At 39.5% G+C, this 17,705-nt stretch overlaps 1 protein-coding gene across 1 annotated transcript in view; it reads left to right on the forward strand.

Annotated features, from left to right (window-relative positions):
* ATXN10 (ataxin 10) overlaps positions 1-17,705 on the forward strand; it is an 84,413-nt gene that overhangs the window by 23,438 nt on the left and 43,270 nt on the right. The window contains exons 4-7 of the mRNA XM_063395295.1: positions 434-530; positions 1,421-1,585; positions 9,402-9,482; positions 14,707-14,872. Coding sequence (XP_063251365.1) covers positions 434-530; positions 1,421-1,585; positions 9,402-9,482; positions 14,707-14,872 — 509 coding nt within the window. The remainder of the gene's footprint in view (positions 1-433; positions 531-1,420; positions 1,586-9,401; positions 9,483-14,706; positions 14,873-17,705) is intronic.

The raw sequence follows: 17,705 nt of genomic DNA on the forward strand, positions 1-17,705 counted from the left end.
GAAATTTGCAAAATTAAATTCAGTATCAAAAATGGAGGCAGAGCTATTTGGAGAGCTGCCTTTCATTTTTATGGGATAGAAATTCTGGGATAGAAGGTATTGAACACATGATAATAGTCTATAATGATTTGTCCAGCTAACCAGAATATAAGATGAGGTGCAAGAACCTGTCAGTTAGTTCTTGTAATCCCTAATAGCCACTGTGTAATACTCACACAAATCTTGGATGTAATTCTAAAATACTTAATAAAATCATTTGCGTTAGAAGAGAAAATGCAAATATTTATGTACAGTAGCAGTGAAATACTGCACCTAAAGCTTCCTGGAGGTGGATTCTGCAGTGTGTATCTGGAATATTGAAGTATGTAATTTCTGTGAAATTTCTTAGTGTTGTTTTGAATTCTTGTTAATATATTTTCTGGATTTCTTTCAGCTCTTCGTTGTAGTCTCCAGTTTCTTGGAAACATTGCAGCAGGAAATGGAGATTCCCAGAATAGCATTTGGAATTGTGCTTTCCCAGATCTCTTCTTGTAAGCATGGATGCGGGTTTTTTTCCTGGTGTCATTTCTGTGGTTGTGTTCAAATCTTTTGTACATGGTAGTTGTGCCTTTGCTAGCACCATGAAACTCTGAAAAATAACTTTGCTGAGAATGGGCTGGTTGAGACCCTATCCTGTAGATGTTTTTTGTTAGTCGACCGCAGGAGTCAGAACCTTTAAAAACCTGCTTGTTCTAAACTAACAGCAAATTGATTTAATTTAACAGAAACTGGAAGAAAACTATTCTGAATTACAAGCTTCAAGCATAAGCTTTATTTCAGACATGTTTTCATGTAGTTACACTCATTTCCAAGAACACAGCGTTTTCTTTTCTCACGTTGCTGCTGTGCAGATCTGTCAGTATTGGTGGATCAGATGTAATCTATAAAAGTTCCTTAATCTCCATCTCATTCAGCCCTTCCGTCCCCCTCCTAACCTCACCAGAATTTCTTCCTGGGGATTTGATGACATACATGTAAGGAAATATTACATAAACTATTTTGTGCAGACACATGACAGCATTGTTGATGTGTTCAGCCAGATTTTTTGTAGTAAGCTGATAACAAAGGCACTTTGATTCTATTTGATAATTGTCCTCCATGGGTTTTTGGAACCCAAGCTTGTCAGCACCAGGTGAAGGAAGACCTTACAGTAAGAAAAGCAGTTCCAATTTAGCATTAATTTTATAACTTCTGTGAAGTTTGACCTTCAGCTGGGAGTTGGATATTTTTCTCGCAGGTGGCTTTTATCCTTCTTAGGCAATGGCAAACTCTTGGTCCTCTAAAAAAGACAGCAAGGGACAACTCAGTGAGCTCAGTGCCACTTTCCTGTTTTTCCAGGGTCTGTTTTAACTTGCCCTGAACTCCTTATTTTCTCTTGAAGGACATGCCTGACATACAGTGATGAGAAAATTGTCACCTATTGCTGCATGGTCCTGTTCACCTGCCTGAATTCAGAGCGAGTGAGAGAACTGCTGGACCCTGGGAACTTGGCTGTGGCTCTTCATGTCCTGAGAGTCTACAGAGAACACTTGGATTCTGAGTGGTCGTATGTATTGTTAAATTTTATTTTTCCTCACCTCTTAATTAGGTGTTTTTTGGGTGTAAATCACTGTATTAAAATGTCTAAACTTGTGATACTCCAAAGTAGTAAATGAAGATCTAATAAGAAACTAATAGTTTATAACAGAGATAATTTTCATGGTAGTTTCAATGACTCTTTTGATTGTTGTTAAAATAAAACTCCTTTTTTTGTTGAGGACATAGGAATTTTCAAATCATGGTCTCTTTTTCTTTTTTTAATGAAATGGGGTTCTGGAATAAGGAATGCCCTGATCAAATTTTGTGTTCAGTTCTTCTGTAATCATATTTCTCTGGATCAGATGGTCTGAAGGCTCATTTCATTAAGCTTGTGGTTACTTGTCAGCCTCAGAAATGCTTCTATCTCTTAAATCTATGAAGCTGCAGAATGTAATACACACATTTAATAAATATTCTAATGATTTAAGAACTGGTGCATCCTTCTCTTTCTCTTTTAGAAGCTTAATCTTCTCAACAGCTGCAGGATTATTTACATATTGCTATCTTTGCCATTTTTAATGTTAGATGCTGAATGGTCTATTTAAATAATAATTAACATATATTAGACAATGCATTTTTACAGTGCTGCTAAATTCCTATTCAGTACAGCTCCTGAATTTGTGTTAGGCTGGCAGCCCTGTAATCTTGAGTGCTGGGAGCTCATCTGAGCTTGTGCTGCTGACCTGGCTCTCAGGAGCAGTGATCTGAGGAAGCAGATGGTGTATGTCTGCAGCTGAGGTTCTTAAAAATATTGGTGTGACTGGCTGGTACCCCTGTGTAGCTGGGCTTGTGAAGAGTGCCCAGGGCTTGCTGCTTTGGAAAGTTGCAAGGTGCCTGATGTTACAGAATGTACTTCAAAGAGCGAGGCTTTGCAAAGACACCACCTCTGCAGAAACAAGTTTACCTCCTTTCTTGGATGTGATTTCTGGCATGCCCTAATTAACTGATCCTATCTGCTTGATGGTTCCTTGCTGTGCAGTTGTCTTCTAGAAAACATGGTGTTCTTTGCAAATGAGCTACTGCCTGAGCTTTTAGCTCGGGAATTAGCACCTAACTGTGGTGGAAAGTGTGCTGCTCTGGCCTGGTGCATCAGGACCATTCCTGTCCTAGCTTTAGTCCTGAAATTTTGCTCTTGAATGTGGACTTTCCCTTTCAGGGACTGATTTCTTCCAGTTTGCTCTGCTCAGGATCACAGTTGTGGATTAGCATTTCCTCTAAAATGCTTAAACCTCTCAGTTCAGTTATTTCCACCTTCTTGTGATCTTTTATTTCCCTTTTCTTTTAGTGTTACTTACTTCTTTTCGATTTGTTCCTAAACAGCAGCAGATCTTTCTCCTAAACTCTTACTTGTGCTCTGCAAGGCTGACAAAGTGGAAGTTATGCAAAATAATGATATTGCACTTACTCGAAAATGAGGGTTAAGGAGCAGCCACCTAAAAAGGACACTGGATGTTGGAGGGGAGACTCCCAAAGAACCATAAAAGGACTTCCAATAAGGGGTGTGACTGTGTCAAAGTCAAGGAAGTTGCTCATGAATATGTAATCAGTGTGTGATAAAAATTCTGTTCACCTGATCCTCGGGGCACTCAGTTGAAAGAAGGATCCCCCTGGGTGCCCAGTGCTGCCATAAAGAATTCCTGCTTTCCAATATTCAAACTGTGTTAAAAAGTTTCTATCTGGCTGATTTTGGTATCAATGCCAGGGGCATGGAGATCTTGCAGTATCCAGCGTTGCTCCAAGCTCTGTCCAGCCTGGCCTTGAACACCTCCAGGGATGGGGCAGCCACAGCTTCCCTGGCAACCTGTGCCAGGGCCTCACCACCCTCACAGGAGGAATTTCTTCCCTATATCTAACCTAAACCTACTCTCTGTCAGTTTACATCCATTCCCCCATGTCTTATCCCTACAGTTCCTGATGAAAAGTCGCTCTCCAGCTTCCCTGTAACCCTTTCAGATACTGGAAAGTGCTGTGAGGGTTCCACATAACCTTCTCTTGTCCAGGCTGAACAGCCCCAACCCTGTCATCCTGTCTCCTTAAGGGAAGTGCTTCAGCCCCTTTATCAACTTTGTGGGCTCCTCTGGACTTGCTCCAACAGTTTAAATGAGTTAATGTTTAAATATCTTAAACATATAAGCAAACCTGCTCCATAAGCTGATTCTTGTTCTGGTGCTGCTTGCTTTCAACAGCCACTTCCTACCAAAGGATGCTGTCAGGAAATTGGACATATCCATCCTTCAGGAGACAAAGCTGGAATATAACTGAGTTTAACTGTTCAAAACTGAAATGTGTTTTCTGCTCTGTTTCTGTGTGAATACTGCTGAGGCCTGAAGAGCCCTCTATTAGAGACTCCCATTCAGTTGCAAAGAAACTTATCTTAGGAACTGGAACTTTGGAAATAAGCTCTGTCTTATTTTCTGCAGTAATAGCTTTTCCTAAACACATGCAGAGAGCCTTTGGCGCTGGAAAATAGTGTAGCCTTTCAAAAGTTGTTTCTCTGTGTTTGCACATACATCCACATCCCCTCCCTCTTGGGTTTGTGTTAATCAGGAGCAAAGTGTGTCACACAGTGTAGAAGATACAGTATTCAGAAGAGAAAAGAACAGAGAATGCCATATGAGATCTATTTTAGAATGTGAACCTGGAAAAATATGTGTTTTTTAAAATAATTAGGAAAAGGTAGTACAACAATTACATTATAATTTATCCTAACCAAGATCAATGTGTGTTCTAAAAGCTGTTTATTTTAGAAATACCTTGGTGGCTCCTTTAGAAATGAGAGTATAGCTTGTGTGATCAGTTTTTCCAAGTGTGTGCATGGGGCAGTTCAGCTAATATGGACAGGAAAAACAGGTTGTATTTTTGATTCCTGAAGAGCAAAGAGCTAAAATCCTCCATTTTAAAATAAGAGACATAATGTGCCTTTTGTCTTTTAGAAAAATGATATTAGGAGTGTGGTCAGCTGTTTGGCATTGAAGTAAGTTTTACTGAACATCCACTTTCTCTTTTCAAAACCACAGCTAAATGATTACTGTAAAGATTAGGATGTGGGGCTACCCCTCCCCAATTTTTTGCCTTTGGGTTTTTTGTCCTGGTTTATGGAAAGATGTGAACAGGAACTGGTACTCCTGTGGCAAGGAGTCTTGCCTATGTGCACAGATTTAAAGGCAAGGATAGAACTCTTCAGTCCTGCTCTTCTGCTTATTCGGGGTGTGTGTGGTGGAGAAACTTCTTTTTTCATTGGGCTGGCACCTCAGTTTCTTCTGTCGGACAGTTCAGGATGGCTTCCACCCCCTTCTTCAGCTCTCCAGAAAGTAATTATTTTTTTAATTCCAGGAAAGTTGGAGTTACTTTGCAGTTCAGTTGTGGTTTTAAATAGTACCGACACATGGAAAAGTTTCCTTAATTTTAGAGATCTGTGTAACTTCTACTTTCTATTTGCAGTAGCAGTGAATTGGCACAGATTTCCTCAGTCTTTCAAAGCTCAACCTCATACATTTAATTATCTTGTCACCTCTTTCTTGTGCATGTTGTGGAGAGGGGGGAGCAGGAAGTGCTATTAGCCATTGCTAATCATCTTCCATTTCTTCTTGGTAGCTCTTCAGAAAAAAAATATTTTGATTTTATGTACAAGTCAGATTTAATCTCTCTTTAGTGCCTTTCAGATGTAGCTGTCAAATTGAGTGGGAGTGTTTTCTGAATCAGAGAAATACTGCACTTAATTTGAATTTTGTCTTCTAGACCTCAGGGTTTACTTGGTGGGGGTAGGGAGGATGCTTTCATTGTGGGAGTGCCTTTGGAAGATGGAAAGATGTTCACTGTTGTGCTTGGTTCAGCACAGGAGTGATGTTTGATACTAGGAATATGAAAACATGTTCCTTGATTCTCCTTCTGAGCGAGAAGTGCTGGTGTGGGAATGGGGTGAATTACCTCTTTTCCAGTGATTTTATGACAGCACATGTTCCGTTTGTTATTTAATAGCTTTAGACTTGTAATTGTTAATTTAAATGGTTTTGGTAGAGTTTTTCTATTCTTATGCAAGGATGAAATATACTTCTGCTTCTAAAATATGTTCTGATTCCAAATAATTTCTCATGAGGCATATTGCTTTTTTAGCATGTAGAAAGGCCTGGTGATAAGAGTTTGAAAGTTGGCTGAAAGTAGGTGAATTTTCTTCTTTACTTTTCTTCAAAATGTGGGTGATTTATTACATTTGTTTGTTAAGTTGCAGTAAAAAAGATAGTTAGTTAGTTCTTACTAAATATTTTGGATAGAGTGGCGTTATTGTAGGGTGATGAAAAATGCTTTTGCTTTTGTGATTGAAAAAGAAGGTTGCTGATCAAGTAGAAAATTGCCATGCCTTGTTCTTTGTACTTGGAAAACATATGTGAGGTTGTCTTCCTCTTTTTCTGAGACTGAGGAAACTGTTCCCTAAATTTGCTAATGGGATAAAATCAGCTTAATACGGAACATGACATTTGATGATAAAGTTGATTGCTTACACCCAGCTTTGATTGGAGCAAGCTTAATGGCCATCTGGAATATACTGAGTGCAAATGCAGCTTGTACCACTTTTTTCTTGGCTGCTTCTGAACTTCAGTTTGGTACAATACAGCCCTTGTGCTGTTATAAAGTCTTTGAACATCTCCTCCTGTATTTATCTACTATGGGAGTACTTGATTTTTTTAGGATTTTAGCCAAACAATTTTTAGAGTCAAGAAAATTGGCATATTTAACACTGTTCATTTGTTACTGTGTTACGATTGCATAACAGCTTTAATTTTCACTATTTCCTTCACTAAATTACAGTGGTCTTCAGTTTATTCCAGTGGTTCTACTGTTGGCCCCCAAAGTCTCCTACCAAAGCCTTTTGTGTGTATTTGAAATGCCATGTTCAGTCAGTAACCCAAAACTGAACATCTTTTTATATTTCAGAATTATGGATGATCTTACTTTTCCTCTTCTTTTCCCGTGCCACAAATGAAAAACAGGGGAGCTGAGAGGACTAAAGATAGTATATTGAATTTGCTGCCTCCTTGCTTAGCTATCTCCAAAATTTCTGGGCATGGTGGAGGAGTTGGAAGTGCTTTACTCCACTGCTAATTCTTGTGTTTTCTCTGGGTGATGATGCTCATGCTCTGTTCTTCATGATACAATAGTGGAGAAAGTGGGTAGGGTAGAAGGGACACTTAAATACAGAAGCAGATACTTCATAGAATCACAGATTGGTTTTGGAATAGACCTTAAAGCCCATCCCACCCTCTGCCATGGCCAGGGACACCTTCCACCATCCCAGATTGCTCCAAGCCCAGTCCAGCCTGGCCTTGGACACTTCCAGGCATGGGGCAGCCAGAGCTTTTTGTTTTCTGAGACATCACATCACATCATGAAACCAGAATGTAAGAATCAGAAATTTTAGTCTAAAATACTCCAAGCTCCTCAAGCAGTAGAGGTCTAGTCCACAAAATGTGAAAAATGTGTGGGAGGAAATCCAGGAGCACAGAGCCAAGTAACAGCTGAACTATGACCTTCCACTTTGCAGTAGTGATCAGGAACATGAACCTAGTAGCAGCAGATCTTTTTCTGTGATAATTATTGATCACTTTTTAATTACAAGACAAGTAGTAAAGAAAGTTTCTTCAATGTAGTCTTAAACACGAAAAGGAAGCTTTAAATTAAATAGCCCTAATGGCAAAATGGAAAAATCGGGCTTTAGGCTGTCTCTTCAAATTAACTTTCTACTCTACTGCCTTGTCAGCTGAAATTTGTACATTCTTAGGCCAAGTTCTGTGTTGTCCACAGCACTGATCTGTGCTGTTTTCTTCTGCAGCTCCACACAAAAGTTTGTGGTTCCGCTTAAATCCATGGGAAATGAAGTTGGTTGATGATTCTGAAGGTTTAACTGTGGATGGCTGTGAGTTCTTAGTTCAGGAATTGTGGAAGAGTTGCCCTTGACTGCCCTTCTGATGGCTCAACTTGGGTGTTACAGCTGAGTCTGCACTGCTCAGTTGGACACATTTGTGCTGCTGACTTTGGGCCAGTCTTCATGTTTTTTGAAATTTGTTTTGAAAAACTCTTCCATCAATGGTACGCTCCTCAGCATGCCAATTTTGAATTGATGATTCCTTACACCTCTGCATATTTTTTTCATGAATGAATGTGCAAATATCAATAAAAAGAAGTGCAGTAGAAAATAGTTTTTCTTCGTCCCCCTCTTAAAAATGTCAAGTTTTCAGTAACTGAACCAGATGATGGCTAAGTCTACAGTTGCGATTAGAAATATAATAGCTATTAATCTTTTGGACCTCTTATTCTCCTATTTGCACAATTGGCATTGAGTACTTATCCAAAAATACTTTGTTGCAGCTGGAAGGCTTCGTTGTGATCTTCTTATTAGCTATATAATAGATTATGACTATGCAAAATAAAGGCTGTCAGCAAAGGGAAAACTAGGGAGGAGGTAGAGGCAGTATTGAAACAGCTTGGTTTTAATATTATTTTAGCTGTTCTTTGTAGCTTCATCAGCTCAGAGGGTGCTCTGAAACTTAACTTGTAATTATTGTAGCCTAGACGTGCTACTTTAAAAATGCATCATCTAGTTTGTGTGTACCTATGCACATAAATATCACTGCTAGTGCTCCTGGGGATGTGATTTGAAGAGCTAAATGCTTTTACCTACTTTGTGTTTTTCCCATAATGCTGGGAGTATGAGTCTGGGCTGAAATGAAATGACTGTCCACCTGCAGTGGACTGCTGTGGGTGGTGCTTGGAAAGCAAATGGTGTAAACACTGGCAGTAGCACAAGGCCAAGGCTGACCATGTTTTCCAGAGAAAGTACAAAGAAAAAGGAATGAGCTGTTGCCAGTTTTGCATACATTGGTTTTTAAAGAGACTCCTTTTTGAGGAAAGCTGGTACCACAGATCACTTGCAACATTTTGCTGAAGAGAAGGAGGGAACCATTGGCTGCTTTGTCAACTTTGGGTCATTTGTTGGTTGTTTTGTGTTCCAGACAGAAACCCTGAATATGGTGTGAGAAAAGGAAGGTGGTGAAAGGAAGAACAAAGCTTGATAATTTATTACAGCATATACTTCATTGCACTTTGGCTTCCAACATCCTTGTGTTAAAGTTTGGGATGTCCTGTGCAGGGCCAGGAGTTGAACTCGATGATCTTTGTGGTTCCCTTCCACAATATGAGATTCTGTGATTCTATATCTACCTGCCTTGTAAAGCAAGGACTTAAGAGTTGGTTCTCAGCTTAGGTCTGTATTACACAAGGAGGATTTTTTGAAGTTGCTAATAGTACTTTGCTGAAATGCATGACAAAGAAGTTCCCATTTGCTTTGATGCTTTATCAGATTGCCTGTTTTAAAGAAAAATCAATATAATATTTGGGCACTTTTTTGACTGTTTGGGCTTACAGACAGTGTTGTGATGAATAGATTAATAATTTTCAGGCTTTAACTTTGACTTTTTGCTTGGATGCATAAACCATTGGATGAGTGTTTCATTGTCTGAATTGTGGTATTACTGGCCTAAGACTCCAGCCAGATTTTCCTTCAAACATGGGAATAAAAGTGTGCTGAACTGATGAGAATTGGTCATTGCTATGTAAGGGAAAAAACTGCAGGACAAGGTGTAATTTTGTGCCAATTTGTATCCATTAGTGAGTAAGACCAAAAGCACAACACAGGTTCAAGTAAAACTAACCAGCACCATTTGGAGCAAGTGTGGATCCTGCTTTTACTTTTACAGCACCAGTAAGACTTTCTTTTTCTTTCTCTTTAGGTTCCTGATTGTTACAGAACATTTGCTGAAATGTCCAGAGCTGGTAAAAGCCCTCTATGCCAAACTGAGCAATCAAGAAAGGTAACCCCAAAACCAATGTGGCTTTTAGTATTTAGCATTCCATATAGAGTATCCTGTTCACATGATTGAAAAACTGTGTGGTTTCATAGTTGGCACAAAATCTCTAAATACATGTTTCTATGTCAGTAATGGTTTTAAATTGGTTGGTTGACATTACAGCTTAGCCACAACTGGCAGTGATTTATGTAGGGTTGCAGAATCCAGGTTGGCGCCATTACTCGGTAAAGAAATACTTCACACACAAAAAAAGGACAGGATTTCATGCCTGGGTCTTCATTTCATAAGAGCACCACACCCTGCAGAGTTTTACAGCTCAATTAGAAATATCCTCAGCTCTTCATACTTCTGTTGTTATGTCAAGAAATTAAGAGGAAGCCTTTAAGAAAGATGCAAGTGTGTCTCATACTAGTTTGCAGAACCTACAAAACACAGATGAGCAGATGCCTGTGATTACTTGATTTTTAATATTTCCACTCTTGAAAAGCTTCCACAAGCCTTCACCTTGAAGAAGCATTGATAGCTTTCCTTCAAGTGTGTTTGAGTCAATGTGTGCTGAATTGATGGGAAGTGGCCACTGCTGTAATGGAAAAATGCTCATTGCTGTAATAGAGGATTGGGGAAATATTAAAACATGTATTTTGTTAAGACAGTCAAATTTGGGAAACACTGCTAGGATTCTACAGCTCCTCTAACTGCTTGAGGATTTTGTAGCCTCATTTATGTCTTTAATGCACCTATGTTGTTCTACATCTACCAGGGAAGCTGCAAGTTCCTCTCTAGTTTTTGCAGGTGAAAGACAAAGCACTGAATAAAACAGTACCTTTGCATTTTTTTCTGGTTTGTGTTGTTTCCAGTGTTACCACAGATGAGGGATTGATTGGAGAGGATAAGAAAACTGAAAGGATATCAGACAAAGAAAGAATATGCAATCGGTTTGAACCATAAATAAAATAACATTATTGTCTAGGGATGGGAATGGGAAGGAGGGAAATAGTGTTTTCCTCCATAATTCAGGATGACCAAGATTTATTATCAATCCCAAGAGTTCTGCCAGTCAATTCCATTTAGTTTTTTCAAAGATGTAATCACAATACAGTGTGTTATGAATTGGACACTGCCTAATTTACTAACATGTGGAAGAGCTGTAGAAATAATCTTTTTGCATCTGAGCTGTAGAAGTGTACCCTGCCTTGGCATCTTCCTAGGTAGTGTTAGCATAACTAAGAATGCATTCTTTTGAGATACATGAAGAGACAGATCTAATTCAGATAAAAACATTTTGATTGTCATGAACTGGAGGAAAAAGTAGCCATAAACCCCAAAGCACAGGGAATTAATTGTTTCAAAACAAGACAAGGAGTCTTCACTGCAAGCATTGTTTTGCTGGGTGTCCATTTGTTACAGTGGCCATGGTGCCTGCCTCAAAGCAGTTCTTGTACCAGTGGATCAGGAATTGGAATTTTCAATTAAAATAAAATTCCTGACTTCTGGACAACTTTCATTTCCTAACAAATTTGATGTGTTGCGTGTCTGAGCGTGCAAATGGCCTGAAATAAACCCTGTGTTAATGTGATCAGGTTTTTAGTGTTATTCTGGCCTGGAGAAGTGCATGGTGGTGTGACAATGCCTGCTGGTTCTCTGGAAGGGATTATTGTAGAAGGATATGGCCAAATCTCGTGATTTGAGATTTTCCTGCTCGTGTGTTCAGGTATTTGGCAGAAGTATTTAGAAAAAGCCTGGTTTGCATTCATCCAAGTCAGCCTTGAGCATGGACACTGTAAGTTCATGCCTTGCTTGTCTTAATTACATTATAAAATCTTCAAAAATGAGCATATCTTCGTTGTCCCTACTAAGAAAATTGATTTGTTTTAATTAACAGAAATGGAAAAGTGCAGCTGGATATATTCAGGTGTTTTTAAGATGCACAGGTATTTGCATCTCTAAGTTTGATTTTAGTGTTGTCAGATGAGGTCCTGAGTGAAGGACACAGCCATTGATGGAGCTGCCTGCCAGGAAATGGGCACTCAGGTCCTGTAGGCAGCACCAGTTCTTGCTAATGCCATTGCCAGTGCTTGGGAAGGGTTTGTTCCTGGCAGTGCTCACAGACACAGAGTAGCTGAAGAGGTAGCACTGACCCTACAGTTGCTCACAAATTTACAGTTTTCATTGAATATGATGCTTGCAAGTATCATTTGAAGATGAAAGGAGTGAAAGTTTTGAGGAAACGCCTAATTTGGAACCATTGCTGTCAGGGAAGTGTTTCAGGAAAGAGAAGCTTAAATCACAGAGTAAGAATGTCCCAAGTGTCTGGCCCTTGCTAAGAGGTTATAAACAAAGCACATTTGATGCAAACATTGTTTGATGCTAAGAAAACCAATAAAATTTTACACTGCTAGTTTTAGGCTTAGTGAGGCAGTGTTTTATTGTGTAGTAATGAGCTTCCAGATTTAAATTGCACTTGAATTCTGTGGTTTATTTGCAGGCTACAGGAGACAGAAGTTTGTTTTACTGATGACTGCAAATACCTTATAGTGTCTGTTCTAAGTCTATGCCAATTTAGTCAGCCTCAGGAAGAACTGGTTTAAATTTGGCTGGGGGAAAAAAAAGCTGCAAGAGATTCACAAAGTATTTTCCTCAGTGGTGCCTAAAGAAAAGTAAGATGACATGGCATGGTTATTTCCAAACACAAGTATAATTGTAAATATAATACACAAAATTAGATTTGAGATATTGAACTGAGTGTTACAAAAATCCAGCTGGTGCTAGCAGTTGTCATATTTTTTGTATTTAGCTCCAGGCAAACAAGTAGGAAGAAATGCTGTGATTTGAAGGGCTTGACAGTTGTGGGATCATTTAAAAGAAATGGGGAAATTGCATTGTCTGGAAGAACTAACTTGGTAAATTAGGGTGAGTGTGGAAGGAAAACTGAGAGAAACAATAGAAAAAAGGAATGTAAGGTAAATTGCACCAGAACAAAGCACATTGCTCTCAGGAAACTATTGGCTAAATGGCAAGGCTTGCCACTGACTTGAAATTCAGGGGTAGATGCACGTGTCCTGAATGATTGTGCCTGAAGAACACAGGAAAACAGTTTGACTCAAAGGCCTAAGGAGACCAGAAAACTTCAGAAGAAATTACATTCAGATGGTGTTCTAATGAAGGACTGCAGTTGTTGAAAAATATATATATCCATTCATATTGCCAGGGGAAGAGTAGTGCAAAAAAATTTCCCTATTGGCAACCATTTAATCTATTTAATGGCGTTTGTGGAAGTGTGGTGAGTCTTCAGCTTGTTTACAAAAGGATTGCTTGTCAGCTTTAAACATTTATTATTTGGATTATTGGTGCAAGAAACATTGGCTAGAATCCTGTCAAGCAGAAGACAGTATTTGTTTGGGGTTTGCATGGCCAGGCTTTGGTAGCAGGGTGGGGGTTACAGGGGTGGTTTCTGTGAGAAGCTGCTGGAAGCTCCCTCCATGTCTGGCACAGCCAGTCCCTGGCAGCTCCAAAGGTGGACACACCACTGGCCAAGGCTGGGACAATTAGAAATGGTGGTGACACCTCTGTGATAAGGTATTTCAGAAAAAATGAGAAAATAAGTCCTTGCACGGTTGTAATTGTGGCCAGAGTGGGGTGAGAATATGTGAGAGGAACAACAGTGCAGACACCAGGGTCAGTGAGGAAGGAGGGGGAGGAGGGAGGTGTTCCAGGCTCTGGGATTCCTCTGCAGCCCGTGGGGCAGCCCATGGTGAGGCAGCTGTGCCCTGCAGAGATCCCCCCACAGCCCATGGAGGAGACCCATGCCAAAGACTCTAAACATGGTGAAAACTGACATGTCAATCAAGCCCTGTGTTGGGGGCAATTGACAGAGCTGTGGGTTTGGGTTTTGTGTGGGATGCCAAATGGGAAAGCCTTTGGTCAGTGTGGGGTGTCCAGAGCTGGACTGTGGTCATTTGGAGGTGGGCAGAGTGCACCCAGCTGTGACCTGCAGAGCAGAGTGGGAGCAGAGCCCCAGGAGAGGCTGCTCCAGCCTCCTGTCCGGAGTGTGCCCTTTGCCAAATGTGCCGGCAACACTTCTGTGCTGCCACGCTGAAAAAGCTTTTTGTCCTCCTTCAGATAATAGTTTAATGCAGCTGTATTAATGACACTGAGAATTGAGTTTAGCAAGAACTAAGTAGCTGTTTTGTGATTAGTAGACATGGGTTTTTGGAGGTTAATAAAGCAGTGACCGAGCTTTTTCCACAGAAAAAGACATTTTTCTTCCTCTTCTGACAACTTGCTTGGTAAATTTAAAAGAAAAAGCATTTGAACTATTCCATATGTTTAAATGTCAGTCCTTCCATCTGAATTTCAAATATTTCACTGAAAGAAAAGCCTGAGCTGGCTTTTGAATTCATTCAGTAAGCAGTGTTCTTTCATTTTGAGAGAATGACAGTGAGACCTCAGCAGTCCCTGTGTGTTGGACTGGAGCAGGGACCTACAGGAGGGCATCTGCCATATCCAAGTCCTACTCCACAAGGTGCTTCCAGTTTGCCCTGACAACATGAATTGACATTGGAAATAAAATTACATTAAAGCTGTTAAAAAACCCAACCCAAGTAGATTTCACAGAGCAGCTTCATTATGTATCTAGTTACTTGCCAGCTTAATACATTGAATATCTCTGACTGGGTACATGAGTGATTAACTTGGACTTGCTTAGTCCATCTAGTAACAATTATAAAATGACTGAAGAACAGAGTGTGTATATCAATTTTTGTTTTCCCTGTTTAAGCTCAGAATTGTTTCAGGGTTGTGGGAGAAAGTTAGTGAGGGACTGTGGGCAAGGCAAGGGCTGTGAAAACCTGTATATTTCAAACAGAAGCTGTCAAGTAGTCTATGCTTTTAAGAGCTGTTTTGCTGGAAATTTTAGATTTGGGCAACATGCAATCTCAGTAAAGTTTTGTTAGAACATAAGAACTTATAAATTGAAATAGACTTGAGAAAAATATTGACAGTCTGGCCAGATTGTATTAATTGAATGATTAATTAAATTAATTCTGTACAGAAAAAAACTCCAGGAGACAGAAACTGATCACCAGTATTCATGAGGCTTGCTAATTTTTAAGACTCCTCTCTGTTACTAGCGTGATAATTGTTTTTATCATTTTTAGCTACTGCTTATTCTACTGATAATTCTGTGTGGCTCAGTGAATCTGACTAACAAATTGTTTTCTGCTTTCAGAGTTACTTTGTTAGAGCTGATGATGGTGAAAGTAAGTGACAAGGACTCACTTACCAGTGAAGAAATCACCGTGTTTGTGAGACATGCTGAGTTCCTTGCAGCCTGTTTCCAGGAGAAGTGTGGAGCTGTGCTCAAGTTGACTGCTGCAGCAGACGCAGAGGATGAGGTATGACTGATAACCATTGTTATGTACCAGAATCTGATGTGATAAATCCTCATTGTCACTGTTGTCCAAGGGCCATACATGACAGTATCTTTTCCTGTTTATGTTGGGAATGCGGTGGCAGAGCACACAGTAGGGTCTGTAGGACAGCAGCCAACTTTGGCTTTTAATTTGAGGATGGCAGAGGATATGGTACTTTGAAATAAGTCTACCTCATTAGCGATTTCAAAATCTAAAAAATGTTCAAGTTGTCACATATTTGGATATCTTATTATCTGACTAAGGATCACTTCTATAATTTATTTGAGTTGTGAATTGCAATTCATTGAAATATAGAAGGGTGTATAGTGACAGGACAAGGGGGAATGGCTTCACTGACAGAGAGTAAAGATAGATTAGATATTAGGAAAAAATCCTTCCCTGTGAGGGTGGTGAGGCCCTGGCACAGGGTGCCTAGAGAAGCTGTGGCTGCCCCATCCCTGGAAGTGCCCAAGGCCAGAGTGGACAGAGCTTGGAGCAGCCTGGGACAGTGGAAGGTGTCTCTGCCCATGGCAGGGGTGGGATGGGATGAGCTTTAAGGTCCCTTCCAACTCAGACCATGACGTGGAATGAGCTCAGTTGGTCAGAGATGGTGCTGGTAGCACCAAGGCTGTGGTTTTGATCCCTATATGAGTCATTCACCTGAGAGTTGAACTTGATTTTCCTTTTGGCTGTCTTTCAGCTCAGAATATTTTGTGATTCAAATATGAACCAAAATAAAATATTTATTCTGTTCATAGCTGGGAAGCAGTAATACACTTGTCAGAATTATTTTATTGTTAATACAAAACTAATGCGCAATAGTTTCACTTCTGGAAACTCTCAAGAAAAAGCATCATAAATGATTTATTATCAAAGTAAAAAACATTTATCTTAAGTGCTTTTATATTATAATGTTAAAAAGGGTTGTACTTGCTTGGATTTTTTTTTGTTTAAATAGGCACAAGAATTTTAAAAGTAGGTTGAGACACGTTGTGAAAAAATAACCGTAAATCACTTTATGGGGACGTGGTAGTTGGATGTGTTAAAAAACCAAAACACAAACCAACAAGCACACAATCTCTTCTTATCTGTCCAAAAAACACAGCCTCCCCCACTGCCCCAACTGTTTAGTCTAAGTTATGTCAGATAACTTAATTGACTACTTCTGGAGAAGGTACTAACTTGGCAGGGAGATGACATACATTGAGACAATTCCATCTTTACTTTTTTTCGCCTGCCTTCCTCTTGTTTTTTTATCCTTTGTGGTTACTTTCCAAACCACTTTCTGTGGTTTGTGTTCATGGAAAAAACCTGTTTGTTTGCACCCACCAGAAGGAGGTCTCTGTCCAACCAGAAGGTGCTGGGACAGCAGTATTGTGAATATTACTGCATAACTTGCCCTGCTTGACACTGACTTCTTACTCTTCTCTCACATAAACAATGTGTATGATAAGTTGAATGTCACTGTTTGGCAGGAAAATGGGGCTCATTGAATGAACAGAAAATATAAGTCCTAATAGGTGAATAAATGGAGAGCAATATGTGTATACAAATGTATACAAATGGAGGGATATCTGTTTATACATTTGTTCACAACATATGCTTGCTGTGGGAAAAGAGAAATGCCAGTCTAACTTCATAAAACTGTTTCTTTTCTCGCAAGAAATTGTAAAGAATTGCACCAATTTCTCCTCATTTGTAGAAGTATTTTTAGGTTTTGTGTAGCAGTTGTATTTAACTGAAGAAAATAGTTGTGCATGTAGAGTCTGTCATTAAAAATGCTTTAGGCAACATCTGTGATACTCAGCCCGGCTTTGCCTGGCCTTTTCTGTGGCCCACAAGCCAAGTGCCTTGCTCAGGCTGTGTCTGTAGTAGTAAGCTGCCTTACACTCTAGAACTCTGAGGCCACATTTGAAAACTTTCGGGAGCAGTCCTTGGACTGGCCTGACTCCCAGAATGTTGTCTGGGTGTCCCATCTGCTGTTTAATTTGTTATATGTAGACACTGCTTTGTTTTCTTAAGGAACATCAGGTCTTGTAGCTTGCATCTTGAACCCATGAGAAGCTAATCATATGCTTTTGCAGTGCTTAAACCAATGTTTAAAATAGCTTTTCCATTTGAAGCCTGGTTTGAACATCAGTTTGCTTGCACTAACTTTCAGCCATACTTGCAAAATAAAACCCGTCCCTGGACTTAGTTCATCTCTGTATAAGGAACATTTTTTCTGTGTCTCATTCTAAATATGATAATTGAAAAAGTCTTCAATTATTTCCTTATTTACTTTCCAGATTATATCCATATCAAGATGTCTGTCAGAGTTCAAACTGTTATGGGTTTTGAACTTCAAAAGGAAGTATTTTCCTTGACTGCCTTTCTTTTGTACAGGTGGAGGGCCAGAAAACCCCAATTTGGAAAGTCAGCAGCAGGGAAGGAACAACTTTTTGAACTTAGCAAGTTTCAAATATACATAAAATTTGGGAGTTCTTCTATGGTTTTTAAATAATCTGTTCCTCTTAAAGATTGTAAAAAGCTGATTACTGTCTCTGAAATACAGTTGTGGTGTTATTACTTTGTTACAGGATTATGGCCAATGTGTTTAGAGTCTGCCTTTGTGCCGATGAAAGCAGTTTATTGAATAATCTAGGCCAAGACTTGCACTTTCCTACACCTGTATGGGTCAAAAAATAAAAATACAGCTTTGGTGCCTGGACCCTATTTGGTGTTTTCAAGGAACAACAAATGAATATAATTGTACTACTCAATTACTGAACACTATTGATGATGATTTAAATAACATTATGTTGATTATATGAAT

Source organism: Prinia subflava, chromosome 4, assembly GCF_021018805.1.
Source record: "Prinia subflava isolate CZ2003 ecotype Zambia chromosome 4, Cam_Psub_1.2, whole genome shotgun sequence".
Classification (NCBI taxonomy): Eukaryota; Metazoa; Chordata; class Aves; order Passeriformes; family Cisticolidae; genus Prinia; species Prinia subflava.